The 23,958-nt window shown below is 49.9% G+C and overlaps 1 protein-coding gene across 1 annotated transcript in view; it reads left to right on the forward strand.

Moving 5' to 3' along the window:
- DSCAML1 (DS cell adhesion molecule like 1) overlaps window positions 1-23,958 on the forward strand; it is a 630,702-nt gene that overhangs the window by 306,363 nt on the left and 300,381 nt on the right. The window contains exon 4 of the mRNA XM_086957025.1: window positions 11,530-11,676. Within this exon, the coding sequence (XP_086813151.1) occupies window positions 11,530-11,676 (147 nt within the window). The remainder of the gene's footprint in view (window positions 1-11,529; window positions 11,677-23,958) is intronic.

Here is a 23,958-nt window from a genome sequence, read left to right on the forward strand (position 1 = left end):
CAATGCGGGACAATCTCCTGCCACTAAAAAGCAGTGCAATGGACCTTAATTCTGCAACTTGCAGAACTCATTGGAATTTCGCTGAGTTGTTAGGAAACTCTGGAGAATTCCGCATAGTAAAACTCTGCAAATTTCACCCACCCCTACTGATTTCCACAATGTGTATTCAGAAAATCTATATTCAGAACCTGGCTTCGCCACTTGACCAAATTGTGTGATCCTCGGCAAATCACTTTAGTTCTCTGTGCTCCTTTTTGATTGCATTTCAGATCGGAAAGCATTTTAACGGAATTTAGTTCATAATGTGAGCTATATATAAACTTCACTTGTGTTTGTTTTTCCAGACAATAATGTTGCTCCGATCCATGTATAACAACAATATTATACCGGCTATAATGTGCACATGGCAAACTGACCTCTTGATTCATTCATGGCAATAACAACAGAGCACGGGGGAGTTCATTTTTTAAAGTTATTAATTTTAACAAATGTCAGCTACGTGATATCTAATATACTAATGTAAAACACAAGCATTCTAGAACAATATATGTTTATTTGAAGGAGTGTTTATTGCATTTTTACCTGACATTCACTGTTATTTAGATGTCGGAACTTTTGAGAAGTCTGCTTGTGCTTAGACTCTTAAAGTCAAGCCAAACCCCTGTCGTGACTTTCCCTATGAATTTGCTGACTTGCCCACCTCTTACACACGCATGTACATGTTTATATGCACACACATACCGAAAGTACATGTTAAAAATGGTTTAAAATTGTTCTGAGTTTGAGGCGGTATTCCTGCTGGTATGCTCCGGTGTGCAGGTGACCGGTAGGTTAGAAGAAGGCAGGGGCCTATCTACCACTGCTGAAGCAGGTGCAGCGGGACCTGTGCCCAGAGCCCCGAGGGGCCCATTAAGCCCTGATAATTTCCATTTTTTACTACGCAAGACCAGTCCAAGGTGTCATTTTCTTTGCTTGCACCAGGGCCCATTTACTTTCACTCCTGTCAGAATGCAGCGCGAGACAGCAAGGGGCCTGCACAAGGGAGCCACGGGAGCCCGCAGTGTGGCCTGGAAGCCTATGGTAAAGTGTTGGGCTTGTTGACAAAGCCCTAGAGCTATCCAGTGGCGCTGTTTGACGTCACAATACGACTCTGACGTCTGAGTTGAGCTCTCCAAAGACGCAGAGCTGTGACGTCACAGTGGCCGCGTGGATACAACAGTTCTGTAAATGTCATGTGCCTACGGGTACCGTTGCCATATGCATGTCTGCTCTCGTGCGTGACGGATACTTGTGATTGGCTATTTTTGTGTGTTTTTATTGGACGCGGTGTTTCTACGTGTGCCAGTTTAGTTAGCGTACTACCTCCCTCCGTGCTAATGGTCTGTGGATGACGTGCCAGCACACGTGGCTGTGTGCTGGCACTCGCGCCGTCGCGAGGGTGCGTCTGGTGAACCCCGACGTGCGGCTCACAGCAGCTTGTTGTCCCACCCTCACAGTGACCCGACGCTGTTCCCCGTGGCTCAAGGACAGAGTCCAGGCCCCCTCACCCGAGGGAGCCAGTACCACTCCCCTTGGGCCCAGAGGGGCCACGTGAGAGACTCGCCCAAGGACAAGATGGAGAGAGGAAGGCCAATCACGTCCAGGCCAAAGTCCAGACGACTGTATCACCGCCAGGTCTGCCAGAATCCAGACGCATCACGTCACCCAGACGACCCCGATGACCTCAAGCTGGTGAGAAACGAAATTAACCCCAAGAAGGAAAGAAGCAAAACCATGACCCGCACGCAGAACGTGACCTTGGACTAGGCTGGTCCTTGCCTACCACTTAATCTCCTACCACAATTTGTTTGTTTATATAAGGCCCAAAACTACCTTGGTCCAAGGGGCTGGATGGTAGAGAAGAAAGCCCCCAACAGGGTGTCACTCTGACAGTTTGTTGGATTAGGTAAGGTGCTTGATGGCGTTTGTGATGTCCGTTTGGTTCCTTTATGTGTGTTTGTTATATGGTCCTGTGGTGGTTCTGGAATCTGAGCGCCCTATACTCTTCTGGGGTACTCCCACTTGTTGACCAGAATTAAAGGGGTGTTTTGAATGTGGATTCCGTGTGTCTGTATTGTTCAGAGAGGAGTTAAGGGGGAGACAGAGTACATCAACACACTCTTTAATTATGGGTTATATTGGATCGAGGCTGGCTAGATCCGTTATGTTTGATGGATTACTTATCCCAGCAAGGAGTTTTTTTTATGGATTCTCTATCCCGGGTGTGGCTCGTAGTGGATTCTCAGTCCGCGAGTATATCCCTTTAATGGATTCTCTGACATGTGCTTGAACCTTGGTGTCTACTCTGCCATGTGTGCCCACGTCTTGGGAAATTCTCTGTCCACATATGCAGCTCTTAGTGGCTTCTCTGTCTCTGAAAATGGCTCCTAGAAAATTGCCTGTCATTATGGATGGTTCTTTCTGGGTTCTCTGTCTTGAGTGTGGCTCTTTCTGCGTTCTCTGCCCCGAGTGTAGCTTTTCTGGGTTCCCAGTCCTGAGTATGGCTTTTCTGGGTTCGTTGTCATCAGTGTGGCTCTTAGTGGCTTCTCAGTCTCTGAGTGTGGCTCCTGGAAAACTATATGCCCATGTGGATGTCTCTTTCTGTGTTCTCTGTCTCCGAGTATGGCTCCTAGATTACTACCTGTCAATGTGGATGGCTCTTTCTGGGTTCTCGGTCCTGAGTGTGGCTCGTTTGAGGATTTTCTGACCATCTTGATTGCTGTTAGTGGATTTGATGTCTCTTTAGTGTGGCTCATGGTGGCGTGTCTGTCCCTTGAATGCGTCTACTTCGAGGATTCTGTAACAATGGTGGCACGTGCAGGATTCCTTGTCCTTGGGTGTGGCTTCTTTGTGGAATTTCTGCACGGGTGCCTGGATCTTAGTGTGTTTTTGGTTCATATGTGTGGTACTTAGTAGTGTCGCTTTCCCTAAATATGGTTTTTAGTAGATTCTCTGTCCCTGGGTCTGGCTTTTTAGTGGAACCACTGTCTGTGTGTCTGTCTTGGTAGCAGCGACGTCCCGCTGTGTGTCTCTGCGTTTACTCGATGGAGAGGCGGGTACGAGGACGTTCACTAGCGAGGCAGGGGAATGTTGCAGGTGTGTCATGGTTACTAGGGTTGTAGAGAGCCTTCGTGCCACTGTGCCCAGTAAGACCTGGTGCCCCTCCTGTGTCTCCCTTTCATGACCTTCCAAGTGGCCCTACCTACCCAGCACCTGCCCCCTACCTAGGGGGCGATTCGGCAAGGCACCTCCCAGCCCCCACCGGGTTACGATAATCCTCGGATCTCTGCTGCCGTCTCCCCGGTGCTTCGGAGCTCTTGTTTCCACGGGAGTATCACAGGCCTCGGAAAATGTTCCTGCAATTAAATATGCAGAGAAAAAAAAAAACGAGGCCAGCGCTCCACTCGGAGGAAGGAATATGCAAAGAGGCAGCAGCTGTTTGTCACCATAGAAACCGCCCCCAGCCCCCATCCTGCGCCCCCATGCTTAAAATTCCAGTATGGCCTGCCGCCATGCACCGGTACTTCACGGAGCTCCAGGGAGGGCGCACGCCTGTGCTGGTGTCTGTACCTTTGTGTTTGTGTGTGCAATCTCTGTGTGTAACCGTGTGTGTTTATGTCAGTGTGACCGTGTGTGTTTGCTAGTGTGACAGTTCTCTGCGTCTGTCTATGTCTGATCGATGCTTGGGTGGTTGATCTGTCGGCGAGAGGGGAGGGGTGGGTATTGGTGGAGGGGGCGTGCGGGAAGCCCTCGTCCGTCTCTATGTAGATATTTGCGTTGTATTGTGTGTGATGGATCTTTGTGTTATTTCTCTGCTAACCATCTGTATTTGTGTGCACGTGTGTCATTGATCTGTGTGTTTGAGGGCATCTGAATGTCTGAACGTGTCTGCTGGACCTGTCTGATCCACCTGTGTTTGATGTGTGCGTGTGGCTCTCTGCGTGTTCAACGAATCTGTACGTTTCTGTGAGAGATCAGTGTGCGTGAGGGCATCTATGGGTGTGTGTTCAGGTGTGTGGGAGATGGGCATTTGCGTGTCTATAAATCTGCTTGGGATAAATTCTCGATGTGAGAGGTAGTATTTTGAGACATGTGCGTTTGTTTGTGGGTCTTTAGTTTGTGTGTGTTTATGCGTGTGCTACTGCCCACCCTCTTTTGCAGTGGCCATAGCAAGGCACTGTTTCCAGGGGGCGCTTGTATTTGGGTGGAGAGGAAAAGAGACGGTCGTGGTTTGCTGCCTCGCCCACAGAAACGGATTGGCAGCTTGAGGCGCCCACCGTCTGCCAAGGCCTTGCCTCTTAGAGGGGAGAGGGATGCGTCTCCTCATAGCTCCTACCCTTGCTTTTGTGTTCGCGGCCTGGCGCTCACGATGAGACATATGACGCAGGCACTCTACTGCAATGATAGAATAGCACCCTGTTTTTAATTTGAACAGATGGTTTCCGGTGCTCAGCACCGGCACTTAATTGTCAACACCAGCGCTTGTGACAGCCTGCTACAAGGTGGTGCTGTCTGGCCCATCTAGAAAGGTGACCAAAACAGCAGTTAATTATTTATTCAATATACATTAACAGTCACTATGGCCTGCTGCCAAAGTCATTTTTATAGCTCTGGGGGCTTGAAATAGTCCGAATTGTCACGCTTTTAGAAGTGTGATGGTTAGTAGGTATGTTGTTACTATCATTGGCAGCACTGGCATGGGCAATGTGTGGTACAAGCTGCAGCGGCCTCCTGACGAGAGCCCTAGCACTTATTTTTTTACAAATTAAGCACTGCAAGCACCGTCTAGATATATTTGGGCAGTGGCCTCGGGTGACCAGCAGCCCATTTGTTTAATACCGTTTCGGACCGAGCCAGCCGTCAGTGTGCCTGTGGCTACAATGTACAGTAGAGGCCGGATGGCACTCAACACCTGGCCTGGGCACCAAATGAATTGTATTCAACCTGAAAACTTACCGAATTTGAGCTCTTCCTTTCACTTCTCACACCCTTTAAGTTGTGGACCCTTGGCCGCCTCAAAAACCTACAGACCGCTCAAATAGTCATTTAGGAAAGTATGAGTCGTATTTATTTACAAAGGGCTTTTGGGTAAGTTAGGCATCCACATTGTGCCAGTTACCTTCTGGCAAGATGATCTAAGTTTGACATGAAACTTAGAAATTGACAAAATCAGCACACAATATCTTCTTCAGAAATGTGTACAAGCAAAAAGCTGGAGCTCAGCATTGCCCCAGCCCAGAACCCATTTAGGCCAGAGGTATAAATGCATGACAGGACTTACTCAGTGGCAACACTTGAAAGTGCTAGACTAAGGAGACACCCTTGTCATCGTGCTCCAGTGGCCATGCCGCCCTCAAAAACCAACATTTTAGGATTGCTCCTGAGCAACCGTCAGTAGATGCCTGACCCATTTCCCTATTTGCCACCTGGGCTGTCCTAGTTGGAGAGACAAAGATCATAAGCATTCTCCCGTCATGTCATGTGTCCCCAAAAACTGCCAAACCCCTCAGTGGCCCATGCTTAGGGCAACATTGTCATCCAAGGCATTCACGCGTCAAACTGTGAGATGTAAAGTTCTCAAAAAATCTTGAAAATAAAGTAGACCAATACTAAATCGACCGCCTACCACCAAAAAGCACAAAAAAAAAGGTAAATAACTTTTAAGCACAGAGTTAACAAACACCTTAATATCACCTTAAAGGCGGTATTCAAAAGGATAGGATGGGGGGGGTCAGTCACGGCAGTCCTCAGGTCCTGGGGCGTCCGAGGGGCAGGAAAGGGGGTGATTTTGGATACCGTGACTTGAGCCTCATTAATCCATATTCACTTTAAAAAAATTTAGGTTGCAATTTAGTTTTCTTGTCGATTTATAGCACTTTGTCACAGGGGAGTTCAGAGTCAGAGCTGTGATGGGCCATGGGTAGCTGTCGAAACCGTATGCAGAAATGTCAGCACGTTTTTTGATCAGTGGGTTTTCCTTTTGATCAAGTCTTTTGTAGAATTTCTCATTGCAGAGATGTTTATCCATCTCAACGCCTACATCTCCATGGAGGTCTGCTGTTCCTGTGAAGCAAGGACACCTGCTGCTATCCTAAGGGCCTAATTATGTAGTTTTTGCAGAAATGTCCCATGCTTCTACTGGCAACAGCTCTAGACCGGTGAAATCTGAAGGCCCCCGGATGCTCCAAGAACCACCTCTGATGCAGCCTTCGTGACCCATCGCAGGGTCTCCGTGCTCGAATTGAAATGCGCCAGGGAAAAATCCACTCAGTACAAGAGCAGGAGGAACCGGAAGCACTAGACCACTCACACCCTAAGTTGTACATGCAGAGGTAAAGGGCACCATCTGCCTGCTCAGCCTAATCACCCATCCCTATTGTTTTTGGATTTGTGAAGGGCAGCGCTGACATTACCTCAACAGCACAACCTCTCTCCCTTTCCCGGCTGCCTGGTGCCTGCAACTGAAGCCCACCACCCCGGCCCACAAATAATAACATAACCTTGAGTTTACTGTCTGCCCATCCATAGGGAACGCGTTACCTCTGAACCTGTGTCCTACGCATACCATCACTTAGTCAAGGTGCCACCAGCTCCTTTTATTTTTAAATATATTTTTTCTTTTTCAAAAACCTTTATTGAAAAATTGCAAAGAAGGGTTACATACTTGCACCAAGTTAAAGCACCATATGCTTTTACATAGTCGAAGATGACAAGGTTGACCCAGCTTGCAAAACATCAAATGGTGACAGCACTGCAAATATTTTGTCAGGCACAACAGGATAGAAGACATTAAGTGATGGGAGGCTCCCGGGCTGGGGGAAGAGGAGCAGGCCCAAACCGAGGGAGAAGAGCCGTTCACGGGCCAGCACCGGTGGCTGCTGTGGGCGCAATGTCTGCGGGGAGCGCGGGAGAGGATGCAGGGCTTTGGGCGGTGCGAGCAAGGAGATATGACACTAAGGGCCCCCATATGCTGAGTGGGCGAGATCTGACAGGCGTAAGGTCCCAGAATTCAAACAATAAGGTCTGGCAGCGCAAGGCATCCTCAAGCCATTGAGCGAACTTGGGTGCAAGCTTGCGACCCCAGCACATGGAAACCCTACGTCGCGTGAGAACCAGCAGCATGGCAATCAAGCAGCGGGATGCGTCTAAGCAAAATTAACAGAGCCTAAGAGAAAGTTCGAAAGGTCTGGCTGAACCAACAATGAAGTGATCTTTGAAATAGCAGCACAAACCTCATACCAGTAGTCGGAGACCTTGGGGCATAACCAGGTGAGGTGGGAGAAGTCCGCCGTTGGGGCGAAGCAGCGCAGTTGTCTATCACTGGGGATGAACCCCAACTTATGCAGTTGAGCTGGAGTGCTTTATAGCCTATGCAGGTATTTAAAATGGATAAGGCGCAGGTGGTAGTTGGGGGACAAACGCTTAGTCTAGTTACAGCAATAAATCCAGTCAGCTTGAGAGATGTCGATACCAAGGTCTGCTTCCCATGCCACACGCGCACGGTCAGTGGAAATAGAAGTAGCCACCAGCGAGAGGCCATAAAGTTTGGTCACCAACTTCCGAGGAGAGGAGGACGAGTACAGGAAATCAAGAGCACTCCTCGAGGGAGGATGCTGGGGAAACGAGGGATGCAGCTCTCTGCAGATCGCCCGAAGCTGATAGAAAAGTGAAGTATCCATAGGACCGGAATCAGATCCGCTAGCTAGCATAGTCATCTCTAAGCGGGAGGCATGTTTAGCCATACCAGAGGGCTGGAGAGGAGGGGAAGCCGGATGTTGAACGATCAGCATCGTGTTTCCTGAAAGCATGGGGGTGCCAGAAAAGAGGCAAAGTCCCTCCCAGGCCCAATGCAAGGTCTCAACCATATCTATTTCAGTGCGTGGGAGTTTGGCCAGAGCAAACAGGGCAGTGATGCAGCCAAGGGGCAGTTAGATCTGCCTCCACAGCCACATGCGGCTGAAAAGGAGTAGGGTGAAGCCAGAAATGCAAGAGCCAGGCCTGAGCAAATAGTGCGTAGAGTTTAAAGTTAGGAGCGCCAAGACCACCGCACGACATTGGAAGGGTGAGTATGTCGTACGCAATCCTGGACTGCTTACGGGCCCAAATAAGAGAGGTGTGCAACGAGCGGACCCTGCGAAAAAAAATGGGCAGTGAGGGGGAACGGGTATGTTCAAGAAAAAATATAAAAACTTCAGGAGCACTACCATCTTGGCAATTGCTATCCGACCGGCTAACAACCGAGGAAGCCGGCTCCAAAGGGGAAACTTGGACTCGAGCCAGTCAACCGCGCACCCGAAATTAGCCCATCAAAGCTCATCCACGTCCCTGCTCAACCAGATTCCTAAATAGCGAGTAGGGCCCGATGCCCACATAAAGGGGTAGTCCGGGAGAAAGGGCGCTGTGGCGTCAGTTAAAGGTAAGAGGACTGACTTGTTCCAGTTAACCTGTATACCCGAATATCCCCCAAACCGTATGATCTCGCGCACCAGAGGACTGAGATTATCTTGAGGGTTCCGGACATATAAAGTGACTTCATCCATGTACATAGAAACCAGGAGGGCATGACTGCGAATCCGATGCCCCTCAGGGTGTAGTGTTGTCGGAGTCTAGTGCCAGTGGTTCTATCGCGATGTCGAAAAGCATAGGTGAGAGCGGGCACCCCTGGTGGGTGCCTTGCCCGATAGGAATTGGATCAGATATTTGTCCATTAACCCGGAGACGAGCAGTGGGGAGGGTGTACAATAGCAAGATTTTGCGTATTAAGACCGGGTTGAAACCGAGGCGCGGAAGTAGGGAGAAGGGAAAAGGATATTCTAAGGTATCAAATGCATTGGTGGTATCCAGCAGGGCAGCAACCGCAGGGAGCGCTGGGTTGATCCGGTTTAGGACGGAGAAAATGGTCCGAAGATTATGAGAGGTAGTGCGACTGGGAATGAATCCGGACTGGTCCGGAAGGGCAATGTGTGGCATGAGAGGGAGGAGGCGAGAAGCTATCAGTTTGGCGAAGATTTTATTGTCCGTATTAATGAGGGACTAGGGGCGATAGGAATCACGGAGCTCGGGAGGTTTATCCGGTTTGAGAAGAAGAGCCAGCATGGCCTCGCGGAGCGAAGGTGGAAATTGACCATTCTCAAATGATTCGTTATACATGGCGGCCAAGTGTGGTATTAAAAGCAGGGCAAAAGTCATGGAGAAAGAGATAGGCAAGCCGTCCAAACCGGGGGCCTTTTCACCAGGCATACCATTGATGACAGCAATTATTTCTTCTTGGTGCCACATGCTCCTTAATCATATAATGTGACCTGCTCCTTAATCATATAATGCTTTTAAGAGGTCATGCTGTACATGCGTGAAGTTCATAACATGCTTTTCCTGCAAGCCTGCTATCGCAAGCAAGGGGCTACTGCCATTGCTGTGCTAGGATGGGAAAGTGTTGGTCTATCATGTGCGTGAAAACCAGCACAGAGGGCACATTGACCCAGACCGAAACAGCGAAGGTCATCTAAATTCTCCTGGTCCTGCACCTCTTAGACCCCTTGACCTCCTGGTGCCTGTCTCATCTCGCCTTTGTAAAAATGGAAGATGCCTCCAGCACTGATTGGCCCGAGCTGTGGATTTTGAACATGGCACAACCTTACATTGGTTCTTGCTTCTTTCCAGTGCCCTCCAGAGGGGATAACAGCTGACCTCTAGAGCCAGTCACTTGTATTGGGTTTACACTCCGCCGAAGGCACCTGACCAGGATGCCACATGTCCTTGATCCTCCTGACTTTGTAGTTATCTGTAACACTCTTTCACCAGCCTGAGACAAGCAAAAGGGTTTTTATGTCCTTTATCGTCAGGTCCCTGGTTGCGTCCTATTTGCCGAGACTTTTGTCATCTCCTCAGCACTACGTTAACCACCTTCCACCTAATCGCAAATACATACAATCTCATAAACCAGCCTTTCAAACCTAGAAAATTAAAGGGGATCATAACAACGTCTATTGAATCTTATGTGTTAAGATATTTTTACCATCTTGCATCCTCCTCAAGATATTCATTGAGACCATGTTTTACGGATAGGTATCTATCTATTCAGCAGCTCTGTGCTTTGAATGGTTCCTCCCTCTGTGTACATTTTGCTGTTGTACTGTGCGTATCTGTGACGTTTATGTGAAGTACCAGCCTCCAAGTTCCGCAAAAAGTTGTCGGCCATCTTAGAAAGATTGTTACTTTTAACTTTGTGCGCATCTACTTCTACTTCTACTAAGTTATATTTCATCCTCTTAGCATGTACCAGGTGATTGGGTAAGAGCACGGGCTGAATTCTGGTTAGGTTTTTGCTCTAGGAAGGCCTTTGTTTGTCCTCTGAGGGTCGATCTAGAAATGCTCCCCATTCTAACATTGTGATTTTCCTCCTCATGCTAACATATACTTTCATTTAAGTTGTCCTCGGTTGCTTTTGATAATGATATGATTTGCATAATGAATTTCTTTTTGGGAATTGAGAATTGGCTTGCTTCAGAATATCTTAAAAATGACTAACACTTTTACAAAACCATAATGAAGTCCCACACCATTTGCACAGTCTCTTTCGGAATCTGGGGGGTTCATTTGTTTAGATCACCGTATATGACTTTTTAAGCCAGTAACATTAATCAAGACATGCAACATAGATTTTATATTTTGAATTTTCGCTAGCACATTCTTCCCCGGAACATCATCAGCCATTTTGCCCTGATTCCAATTTTGCCACTGGATCTAGGGGTGCTGGATGTGCTCAGGGGTGTAATGCAGGCCCTTGCTGCCCTTTAGGCACAGGGGACCCACAACCCTCCAGGGGAGCCGTATTTAGCAGAAAATATGAATATCTGTAATATATAGAAAACTGAGGGGACCATCCTCCCATTCTGCAGCGGACCCTGTCGTTTAGCGTTGCGCCCCTGAATGTGCTGTATTATTAAAAAAAAAAACAGCGGTCCATCGGAATAATAAACGTATAATTGATGCAAAAATAAGCACAATTGCATCGTGAGACATTTCCCATTGAACTGCCATTTTTACTTCTGATTAAATGTCTACTGAGAAGTTTTTTTGGCTTCTATTAAATTTCCTTTTATTCTGGATGTGCGCTGGAACGTTCTGAAAGGGTGCAACCAAGGATCCAGGACAAACATTACACGTGAGACAGGAGCCTTGAATGTAGCACATTTTCCATAAAATAGTAGCACGTCAGGCTTGCTTTCGTTTTCTGATGAAAAATGAATCCATATAAAAATCTGTGGGAACAGATTCAATACTTTGTGTATTACAGTACCTTGAAGCACGAGATTTAAAATCAACAAATAGTGAAAAACGTAATAGTGGCCTATGACTTTCATTTCTTTGATGTTCAAAAGGGTGCCTGCTAATGGCCAGTGTGATTACTGAAGCATCGCTCAAACCTCCTAGTCTTTTTCTTGGCACAGTCTAGAATTAACACCTTTTTCTCTTTTTTTTCTTCCGCAGAAAATAGGTTTTTTATTACTTTCTACGGAGGATTGTACATACTCGACGTTCAAAAGGAAGACGCCTTGTCTACGTATCGGTGTATCACCAAGCACAAGTACAGTGGGGAGACCCGACAGAGTAACGGAGCCCGGCTCTCCGTGTCAGGTAAGAGGGCCTGGTAGAGAGCAGCCTTCTTATACCAATGCTGTAGCTATATCACAATAATTCGAATTTCCTTGAGTAATGGGGGACATTTGCTCCTTTGGCCCACTAAGATGAGGTATTTGTGCCGAGAAAATGGCAAGCGCTATCGAATGTCAGTGTGCTTAATATCAGTGCAGTATGGTCTGAATTCCACTTCAAGCCTTTTTAATCCCCTACCAGACTTTCCCTGGCATCTCACTCTTCTTGTAGGTTCTTTTTCATTCATGCTGTCTTTCTTTGTCACTGTTTTTCCGTCTTTCCCTTTTTTCACCCATTTGTGTGTTTCTCTCTCTTGCTCTGAGTCACAGTCTGATTAGGAAATATAAGTGTGGGTCCCCAAAATTGAATGCTGGTGGGCCCCCAGGAGCAACCACCGGCTCAAATTAAGCACTGACTACACGTTGCAGCATCATTACAAAACTATGCTGCATGAGCAACACTATTGTATCCGGTGGTAAGGCTGTTGATTTGTCACACAGTGTTCCTGTGTTTCTACTTTAATGCCTTCTATTTGGCACACTGTGTTGCAACATCTCCATGGTAACGCTATTGGCTGTACATCTAATTTGTTATGTTTTGATAAAGCACACGTGTACCTTCTGTTTCACCACAGTAGCCCGCTCCTTCCAATGACCTGGAAAGTTCCAGATCAAGCAGTTTTGTTTGGCGCTGTCGTACAGCCGGTTTTCCCCCCAGCTCGCAAAGCTGGGTGTAGATAAAGTCCTAGAATCGAATTTGTATATAGGACTTTGAACATGGGGTCCTCTGTATTTAAAAAGAGTCCCCTGCTCTGTGCCAGGCTAGTAAGTGGTGTTTTATTTTTAGTTTGAATGGTCTGCATAGAGCTGAAATCCAAAATGGCTGTATCTTTGAATATTGACCAGGGCTCCAGGGTGCGTTCTCCTGATTTCAGAGTTGGTGTGATTGAGCAAATCTAGTGACCCTGGATGTCTTTGGATGGTCATCATTTCTAATTTCTAGGTTTGGTAAAGCGCAACAGCTACCCCAGCAATGGGGTGTCCCGGCGCTAGCAGACAAGCAAACTCCTACTGAACGGGGAGGGGAGGCTAAGAACCCTAGAGAGCGGGAAAGAGGTGGGTCTTGATAGCTTTGCGAAAGGCCGGGAGACAGTCTATGGAGCGGATGCTGAGGGGGAGATCGTTCCATAGTTTGGGCCCTAGGACGCTAAAGGAGCGGCCACCAGTGCGACTAAGTCTGATTCTGGGGACTGTCAGGAGAAGTTGATTAGAGGAGCGAAGGTCGCGGCCAGGGACATATGGTCGGGCCAGATTTCGCAACAGAGGGGGATTTCCCTGTTTGACGATCTTAAAGATCGTGATAAGAGCTTTGAATTTCACTCTATGCTCCACGGGCAGCCAGTGTAATTTGCGGATGGTGGCTCTGGCTGAGCATCTACGTGGGAGACCGACCAGTGTTCTGGCCGCCGTATTCTGGATACGTTGGAACCTAGCTGTTTCAGCTTTGTTTGCTCCCAGTAGAAGAGCGTTGGCATAGTCCAGGCGGGACAAGATGGTTGCCTGGATAATTAGCTGGCGAGCTTTTGAGTCAAATAGCCCAAGTATAGGCCGGAGGTTCCTTAGGAGCCCTATGCAGGTGGCTGCCACCTTTTTAGTATGTGACTGGAAGCTGAGGTTGGCATCCATCCAGACTCCCAAATTTTTAACACAGTTTTTAGGGGATGGAGTGGTGCCAAGGGATGACGGCCACCAGTGCTCATTCCATAGGCAGGTGTTACGGCCGAGGAGGAGCACCTCGGTTTTCCCGGCATTAAGTTGGAGGTAGTTGTCCGTCATCCATTGAGCCACTGATGCCATGCCCTCTCTAAACTTGGATGCCGCGGTGGACGGGCTTTCAGAGAGGGTGACGACCAGCTTGGTGTCGTCGGCGTATGAGACCAGCGTGAGTCCCCACTCTATGGCCACATCCGCAAGCGGCTGGACATATAAGTTAAAGAGAGAGGGGCTCAGCGCTGAGCCCTGGGGAACTCCTTGGGCTATGGGATCAGCGAGATGAAGACCTCTCAACATCCTCCCTAGACCCCTCTGTGACCAGCTGGACTAGTTCCATAGCGGTCGCTCCCCCACGCTCCCAGCCACGATCTCCTGGCTGATTGCTCCACTCCTCCTGCAGAGTTTGCTGGTTTTGCCGACTGCCTGCCCCAGCTACTGCTCCTGACACCCTTTGCCTGCCTGGGTGAGCGCGCTCCGACGTCGCCTGCATTCCCTGAGTGCCTAGAGGCGAGCATAGCGCCTGGTATCGTTTATCTTTAAATCATTTCATTGCATATTGCGCTGCATTGACTGTTTATTTATTTACTGTATTGATGCTTTGATTGTGGTCCCAGTTTCGTTTTAACCCGTCCATTTTGTGTTTGGTCACTCGTGGACCGTGTCTCCTCCCCGCTCCCCGCCTCCCAGCAGCCCCTCCCACCCACAAGCAAAGCAGCCCGATCCTCCCTAGACCCCTCTGTGACCAGCTGGACTAGTTCCATAGCGGTCGCTCCCCCACGCTCTCAGCCACGATCTCCTGGCTGATTGCTCCACTCCTCCTGCAGAGTTTGCTGGTTTTGCCGACTGCCTGCCCCAGCTACTGCTCCTGACACCCTTTGCCTGCCTGGGTGAGCGCGCTCCGACGTCGCCTGCATTCCCTGAGTGCCTAGAGGCGAGCATAGCGCCTGGTATCGTTCATCTTTAAATCATTTCATTGCATATTGCGCTGCATTGACTGTTTATTTATTTACTGTATTGATGCTTTGATTGTGGTCCCAGTTTCGTTTTAGCCCGTCCATTTTGTGTATGGTCACTCGTGGACCATGTCTCCTCCCCGCTCCCTGCCTCCCAGCAGCCCCTCCCACGCTCCGCCCCCCTCCACTATCTATATATGACAGATGCTTTTACGTGCAGCGTCCACGCGCAGCGGTCGCGCCCCAGTTGCGCCGAAGGTGCGCCAAAGGTAAGCCCGTCTACGCCCGTCTGCGCCTGGACCGCGCCCAGCGCCAGACCCCCTGGTCCCCGCACCACCCACCCCACCCGATTTACATACAACGCCTCCACCCTCTTAGCCCTAAACCCCGGCCGTCATCCCAACTGCGCCCAAGCCGCTCCTAGACACACCCATGGACCCTTCACATGCAACACCTGCAAGTATGACTGCACCAAGACCAACTCCTCATCCACTAACACCAAACAGAGATCTGACACCAACCACCTAAAATGCATCCTACTCAACACCCGCTCGGTCCACAGACACGCCATCGACCTTTGGAATCTACTAGACATCTTCTCTCCGGACGTCGCCTTCCTAACAGAAACATGGATGAACGCCTCCTCAGCCCCAGACATCACCATCGCCATCCCGGAAGGCTACAAGATCATCCGAAAAGACCGCACCTACCAAACAGGAGGAGGCATCGCTATCGTCCATAAGAATTCCATCCGCATCTCAACCAGCTCTGACGTCAACCTCGCTACCGCCGAACACCTTCACTTCCAGATCCACACCGACCCCAAGACCACACTCAGAGGCACCCTCCTCTACAGGCCACCAGGACCCCGTGCACAATTCAGTGAAGACATCACTGACTTTATCACCCCACACGCCCTCCCCTCCGAGGACTACATTCTATTGGGAGACCTCAATTTTCACCTGGAAAAGAGCAACGACAGCAACACCACCACCCTTCTGGACAATCTCGCCAACCTCGGACTCAAACAGCTTGTCAATACCCCCACTCACTACGCAGGTCACACACTCGACCCTATCTTCACCTCCAGCAAACATATCTCCTTCAGTCACACCACAGCTCTCCATTGGACGGACCACAGCTGCGTTCACTTTATCTACAAAAAGACCACAACCCACAACCATCCTCAACCTACTCTGCGAAGAAACTGGAACAAAATCACCATTGACCAGACCTCCTCATCACTTCTTCAATACCCCCCTACCCACTCTTCGAACCCCAACCAGGCAGCCATCAACCTCACTCAATGGCTAACCAACAGCGCCGACAACCTAGCACCTTTGAAGAAATGTCAAATCAAACTAGGCAGCAAAAACGCCCCCTCGTTCAACGATGATCTTAAGAAATCCAAGAAACTCCGTCGCTCCCTTGAGAAGGCCTGGAAAAAAGACTCAAACACCAGCACCAGGGACGCCTTCAAAAACGCCACTCGCATACACCACCAACTGATCCGGACTGCCAAGAAAGCCGCATTCAAAGACCAACTAGACAACAACGCCCACAACAGCAAGGAATTATTCAACATCGTTAAAGAGTTTACCAACCCCACTGCCAACTCCAACGACATCACTCCCTCTCAAACCCTTTGCGACTCCCTAGCTTCGTTCTTCCACGACAAAATCGCAGACATCCACAACAGCTTCGACAACCAACCCGGAGACCAACCCACCCAACCTTCTGCCGTACCTTCACCCCCCTTGAACATCCTTAATGACTGGAACCCAATCTCCACTGAGGACACCATCCGCCTGATGAACTCCATCCACTCAGGATCCCCCACAGACCCATGCCCTCACCACATCTTCAACAAAGCAGATTCCATCATAGCACCACACCTCCGAGACTTCATCAGCTGCTCCCTCAACTCCGCCACCTTCCCGGAAAGCTGGAAACACGACGAACTCAGCGCCCTTCTGAAAAAACCCACAGCTGACCCCACTGAACTCAAAAACTACCGCCCCATATCGCTTCTCCCATTCCCGGCCAAAGTCATCGAGAAAGCCGTCAACAGCCAGCTCGCCGCCTTCCTCGAAACCAACAAATCCCTTGACTCCTCACAGTCCGGCTTCCGAGCCAAACACAGCACCGAGACCGCCCTCATCGCAGCAACAGACGATATTCGAACTCTACTGGACAATGGAGACACAGTCGCCCTCATCCTCCTCGACCTCTCCGCAGCCTTCGACACGGTCTGTCATAGCACCCTATTACAACGCCTCAGAAACATAGGAATCCAAGGAAGAGCACTGGAATGGATCACCTCGTTCCTTACCGGAAGAACTCAGAGAGTCCGCCTTCCACCATTCAAGTCAGAGGCCACTGAAGTCATTTGCCGCGTGCCACGAGGATCTTCACTCAGCCCCACCCTCTTCAACGTATACATGAGCCCCCTCGCGGCCATCGCACGACAACACAACCTCAACATCATCTCCTACGCTGATGACACTCAACTGATCCTCTCACTCACCAAAGACCCCAACACCGCCAAAACCAACCTACATGAAGGAATGAAAGAAGTGGCCGAGTGGATGAAACACAGCCGTCTGAAACTGAATTCAGACAAAACAGAAGTCCTTATCTTAGGTACCTCCCCCTCCGCCTGGGACGACCCTTGGTGGCCAGAGGCCCTTGGAAAAGCACCCATCCCGACGGACCACGCACGGAACCTGGGCGTCATCCTGGATTCCTCACTCTCGATGACCAGACAAGTCAACGCCGTTTCATCATCTTGCTTCAACATTCTTCGCATGCTCAAAAAAACATTTTGCTGGATCCCCACCGAAACTGAAAAACGGTCACCCACGCACTGGTCACGAGCCGCCTGGACTACGGAAACACCCTTTACGCCGGTACCACCGCAAAACTTCAGACAAAACTCCAACGCATCCAGAACGCATCAGCCAGACTCATACTAGACATTCCGAGTAAAGACCACATTTCTGATCACCTGAAAAACCTCCACTGGCTCCCCGTCAACAAGAGGATAACATTCCGCCTCCTAACCCACGCACACAAAGCACTTTACGAACTTGGACCCGAATGCCTCAACACACGACTCTCCTTCTACACTCCCTCTCGCCAGCTACACTCTTCCAACCAAGCCCTTGCCGCTGTACCTCGCATCAACAAAACCACCATGGGAGGAAGATCCTTCTCCTACCTGGCGGCTAAAACCTGGAACTCACTTCCCACTCACCTTCGCCTCACTCAGAACCACCTAGCATTCAGAAAGCAACTTAAAACCTGGATATTCGACAAGTAATTCCCCACCCTTCATCAAGCGCCTTGAGACCCTCTGGGTATGTAGCGCGCTATATAAATTATTTGACTTGACTTGACTTGACTTGCTGGTCTAAGGCTACAAGGAAGAATATGTGGGTAATTATATTTTTTCCATCCAGATGCCTTCACCGAGTGTCTGCATTTTTTGTGTGAGTAATTTGGAGTCTAGTCTTGCTGTAGCCCGATGCTAGCTAATCTGGAGGGGACACATCGATGACCTCCAATACAACCGCTTTCTTCCCAATACCTTCCAAACTATTCCAAAGGACATCGTCTAAATCAATATAAGTGAGAGAGAAGCAGGGATTCATTCAGCTTCCAGTATTAATGAGCTAATCATAGGGGAATGAATCCCAAGTGGCAAAAAACCAGAATCTAACGTGTTGTAATGGAGACCCGCAACCACACTAACACAGTGCCCTGTATATGTTTTCTCTGCTGGTGTGGTCAGGTGGATAGTGTCATCATCGGGTCGTAATCACTTGAGTGTTCAGTTCTCAAAGTGATTTACCAACCTCCAGGAAACTGTCTGTGTGGTTCGCAGTTGTGAGGCGTGACTAATGATTAAGAATATCTCCTATCCTGTATAAAGAAACTTTATTAGGTCAGGATAGGGACACGAGTAAAAGAAAATGCGGTGCTTAAGTGGATTGGTGAATGGACCACTGCACCTAGTGAGGGGTTGACATGTTTCGGCCTTAGGATTGCTCTTACAAGTCAGGTGGGCTTCTTCAGGACTGTAGCGTGTAAGGTGGTCTTCACATTTTGGAACACCTTTATTGCAGAGAGGGTGAGCACATTCACTTACCCTTCTTTGTAAAGTGAGCGCAATGGCTCACGGTTTATGTTGTCATAGGTGCAGTCTTTACCTATGACTTGACAAGAAAAGAGGAAGAAAATTCATAACGGGGTACATAACTTGGTGATTTGCACAGTGTATTATACAGTGTTAAAGATTCTTCCAAAAATATCCCAGGTGGTGGCACCTAATTGCATACTCTATGATTCCTCCTACATCAATAGTTTCAAAGTACAGCCTAAGACTCAGTTTTGTTGTTTGATTAGATATATCAAATCTCAGCCTGTATTTATTCCGTACACATAATTGCATAACACTATATAGCTGTGTTATTTACAAGGGTGTAACAGAATTATTTTCCCGCAAACATAGCCTGCTACACATCAAGTCACCTACAAATTGAATTCTTTCCGTGCGTCAAAAACATTTTGTGAACTCATGCTTTAACCTTCGATCTGGTCATCTAGCACCTCTAACCTGATTCCCCTCTAGAAGCTCTACTCCAGAGGAGAAAAAAGGCAATAGCTCTTATACAACTCCTTGCTTTCTTTACTTGTGTGTGAGGTTTGCTCACCTCAGAGTAACGCTCCCTGGGGTACCCCCAACTTCCACTGGAGAGCTAGTCTGGGCAGCTGGCTCATGCCTTAGTCTCTTGGCACAGACCACAAACTCCAACCACCCCAAAGGGCTGCTGTCCCTTTGCACGAATGCATCTCCATGGAAAGGTGGGCTGTGGCTGTGAAAGCGACCAACCCAGCTCCCGCAAAGTTGCAGATTCTTGAACAATTGCTTCAAGCACCCCCTTTGAGGTCCATGTGACATTGGTGTTCTCTATGCCTTGACAATCCCTGTGAGTTGCCATGGGGACCTGAAGTTCCCTGCGAACCATGGATTTACTCCACCAGTGGCCAGCAGGGTTCTGCTACAGTCTGCTCCCCATCCCCTGGGACTGCAAAAAATATTTACAAGCAAATGAAAATACATTATTTACAAAGAGGTTGTTACCCCCCCACCGACTGGTAAACCCTGTCAGGGAGAAAAAAAACTCCCTCCTCTAATGCAACCGTGGGAGGTGCATTGTAAACTAGGTGACTTTAGAAGCCTCAAGACTTTTCTGTTCAGATACTTCACAGGTTTAAGAGCCTGAACAGATAGCCCTTCATGCCATGTCTGTCTTGGCACTGTGTGACCAGGCAATCAGTCTGCTGGGAAAGGTTTAGCGTACCATAACTCTTCAGCAAACAGCAAATCAGACATGTCCCTTAACTCATGTTCCATGAGATTATTGCCTCGCAAATACAATATCACCAAAACTGGGAATGGAAGCCCCCTTGGTACCTTTTTCTCCACCACAGTACTTAAGTTCTTGACTTGCAAAACTCCTTGGCTATACCCTTCATATTGAAACCCGCCTTCCTGGCACGCTCCGGGTAGCCGCCGGATCAGTGCACCATGCAAGCCTTCCATATGTAAGAGTGGTCCAACATCTTATGAGTAGAGAGGCACCTGATGTATAAACAAGAAAGTGTGGGAGGAATGAACAGCTAAATCATGTCAATACAAAACTACCACTTGTAACACCCAGATCTCCACCTCCCAATTGTTGGGATGACCAGATAATGCAATTTTTTTTCTGGTCATCAAAATCTAAACCAGCAGCAGAAGTGGCTGCCCCAATGTGAAAAGAGGGGGTGCTACAATCCACCTGGTCGATCCCATCCGCCATGAAAGCCAACTTCAACACTTTCATGAACTTAAATCTGGCAGCGGGGAGGAGTAATGTCCTCACCTCTCCCTGTGGCCAGACTGCCATATACTTCTCAAGTACCTGGATTGGGCAGCAGCGGGACACGGGTGCTCTATTGAAGATAATTTGCTCTCACTGCCACCCACCAGTCCATTTTTGAGAAGGGCAAGGTCACTGCCAATGACCCACCTGGTTGGCTCACTCCCTCTATACAATTTCCCCCATGGATGTCCCTCTTTGATCTCCCCACCAGCTTTCGTCCTGTGAAAGACCCATAGAAAGCCAAACAGAGAACCACACTGAAAAGTAGGGTTTCAACCTTTGACTGACACATCCCCAAGAGCCTGCCACACTAATGACCAGCTTGACCACGTGAGTTGGTTGCATAGAATCTTGTCTAACTCCAAGCCTATGCAAAAAGAACAATTGATGGACAGAATGTAGAACAATGTCATACATTAACCCCAGTACAGAGATCTGGGCCTAAATCCATCGTTTTTTTTCTCACCATGCCATTCCAGTTTGGACCCAGCAATATGCAAATCAGTCTTGACTCTGCACCCAATGGGAACAGTCCAGCCCGAACTGCCAGGCCAGGTCCTCCCTGAACTGGAAACAAGCATCCTAGGACCGGTTTCGGGCTTTCAGCCCTCATCAGCCAGTATGTGTTTGCTTAACTCCAAGCCTATGCCAACTCCTCAATGCACTCTTTTTGTGAAAGATCTGGCCACGTCTCTGTGTCACCTCACTTTCCCCAAAGATGGTGCCACCTCACAGATTGGCTTCCGTCTCAGAGGAAAGAGGAATGCTACCCAAGATGCATCAGATAAAATATCCCTCTCACCCGTGACCCATTAAAAGACAGATAACACTGAAATGTCCCCCAAAGGCTCTTTTGTAATTGGGCAATATGTTGGCTGCCCCTAGGTCTGATGGGGCAGAGCACCGAGGTTCCATAGATGGTCTATGAATGGTGTTAGAAGTTCTGAAGCCACCAAATGGAAGTGCCTGAGTTCCTGCAACTTGAACTGAGAAAGAGTCTGTAGCATTATTCAGCACTCCTCGTACATGCTTAGACTTAAATGTGATGTAATTCTTTAAGCAATGAGAATGATTTCTTTTAGCAACCCAAGCCCCATTTTACAAATAGCTCACTGTTGGTTTATGGACTCAAGTACTGCCAGGTTGTCTGACCAGAATATCATTGATTGGTCTCAAGACTGTTAAGGCACTAATATAGGAAACTGCTCTAAAAAAGGCTCCATTCTTCCAGCGGTGGCTCCTCCCCTATGGCAGAGGAGTGTCTTGCCCGGTCAAAAATGACAGAACGATGGGGGGACGTGGCCAAGATGGCAGACTGAGAAGACGCGACTCGAAGAGGCTCCTCGTCCCAAACCCCCATTTAATCATAACCGCATATTCTTTCACCCCCTACACACTTTACATGCTGCCTGTTTTGAGAGGAATACCTGCCGGGGCCCCTGGCTAGACCACAAGCGCCGGATACCGGGGCGCGAATCCATCGGCGGCGGAGGAAGCTGTCCCAGGCCGGGGAAGAGAACGAAGCAGCCCGGCCCGCTGGGCGACAGTGGCTGGCGGGGCTCTCAGCGGCGGACTGGCTGACAAGGCACGGCTGACCCCCCTCGCGAGAGGGGAGACGTGAAATGTGGAGCAGGGGTCCGGCCGCCAGTCGCCCGGTGGGAGGCACACGGAGCGTGGAGCTGAGCCAGGTGGCGAAAAGCAACACCCGAGGCCCCGGCTTGGGCCTACTCGGCGGGAGACAAAACGGCCGCCGCAGGAGGCAGGCGATTCCCCTCACAGAGGTGAGGAGCGGGCTGGAGGGGCTCCCGGGATCTGGAGCTCGGGGGGCAGGCACTCGAGCCCCCGGCGTGGGGCCTGACCGGGGCCTAGAAGTTGGAGCCCCTCGGCACACTGCCACGCTACTGCGGGCGACGCCACGAGGCAGATTCAAGGCACAGCGTCCCCCCACGCAGGTCGGAAGAGAGTGGCACCTGGGGCGGACACCGAATCACCGGGAAGGGCCCGGAAACACGAAGGGAACAGGTCCCGGCGCCGAGGGTGAGGGGGCACCAATCGAGCCCCCGGCGATCAGTGGCAGCCCAACGCGCGGAGAGGCGGCGGTCCAGTTGAAAGGGCACAGCTGTAGGCCCAGCACTGAGGAGGGCCAGACCGGGAGGCCTCCAACTAACCCAGCCGCAGGCCCCTGTCTGGTGGACGCTAGGGACCCACTGCAACCCGCACAGTCAGCACTTAGTCTCCTTCACAGACCCGCCATTGACCACGGACTCGCTGGGGGACACAGCAGGCGTGTGGGGTACTACCGGACTCAAAAGGGAGGTAGAGCATGTCATCCACAAACCGTAGAGGGGTCCGCACCATTCCAGAAATGCTGGCTAAAGGCGCATCTAAGGGGGAAAAGAGCCCCGACAAACCGACGCCGTCGCCTCAGCTTAAAGAGAAGGACTAGGACGAAGGGGAGGCCCCTGCAACTAAGTCGTTCATGAAGGCCCTATTCACTTCTCTTAGGGAGGACATTCAAACCCTCAAGCAAGACATGGCGGGAGGATACAAGGAGCTGCGCCGCGACATTGACGACCTTGGAGAACAAGTGGCGGAGGTCGAGAACACTGGGCAAGCCAGGAGTGAAGAGGTAGAACTCCTGCAGCAGGAAATGATCAGGCTCCACGCACAACACACGGATCTGCAGGCACACACAGAGGACCTCGAGAATCGCTCGAGACGCAACAACATACGGGTCCGAAATGTGCCATCTAAGGCGGAGGGGGAGAATGTCACGGCCTACCTGCAGAGTTTGTTCTGAGACATACTGGGGGAGAGTGAGGACTTTGTGATCCGCTTCGACAGGGCCCACAGGGTGGGTCTAGCACGCCGAGCGCCTGCTCCCCCTCCCACTCCGGACATCCTAACCTTCCTGCCCAATTACCCCCTCAAAGAGCGCATTTTGAAGGCGGCGCGCCAAAAACAACCCCTTCGCTTTCAGGGTCACACGGTGGAGCTATTTCAAGACCTGTCGGCGATCACTCTACAGAAGAGACGGGCATTCAAAGTGGCTACCACCTTCCTGCGCGACAAAGGGATCCTGTACTCCTGGGGACGCCCATTTAGATTTATTTTCAAATGGAATGGGGCCCTCCATCAACTTCGGTCCCTTCGAGACACTTGCGACCTGCTAGGCATTCCTCATGAGGGGGACGCATCAGATGACGACTCCGGTACGCGGCCCTCCCAGTCGAAATCCCCACTGACAGCAAAAGATGGCTGGCAGAGAGTGAGATGTAGACGCTCATCCAAGAAAGGCCTTAAATCGGATACCGAGACCGTGGCGCAGGAGCACGCAGCGGCGATACAAGAGGTCTCTAGGGACACGAACGCCGGATCCTGAGAGGACACAAATGGGGGTGTTATCCTGCACAGTCACAACGCCTCCATGGGGGGGCGGGACGGGGGGCCTCGGGCCGCCATTGCCACATTTTCCCTTCACTCCAAACTCTGCCACAGGCCTGGACTGAAGTTGTATAGGCCTGGGACAATGTTCACCAGTTGGGGATTCACAGTTTGGGTCAGGGAGGGGAGGCAGGTGCGGGAGGGAGCGGGACAAGGGGTGTCTAT

Source organism: Lissotriton vulgaris, chromosome 2_1 (assembly GCF_964263255.1).
Source record: "Lissotriton vulgaris chromosome 2_1, aLisVul1.2, whole genome shotgun sequence".
Lineage (NCBI taxonomy): Eukaryota > Metazoa > Chordata > Amphibia > Caudata > Salamandridae > Lissotriton > Lissotriton vulgaris.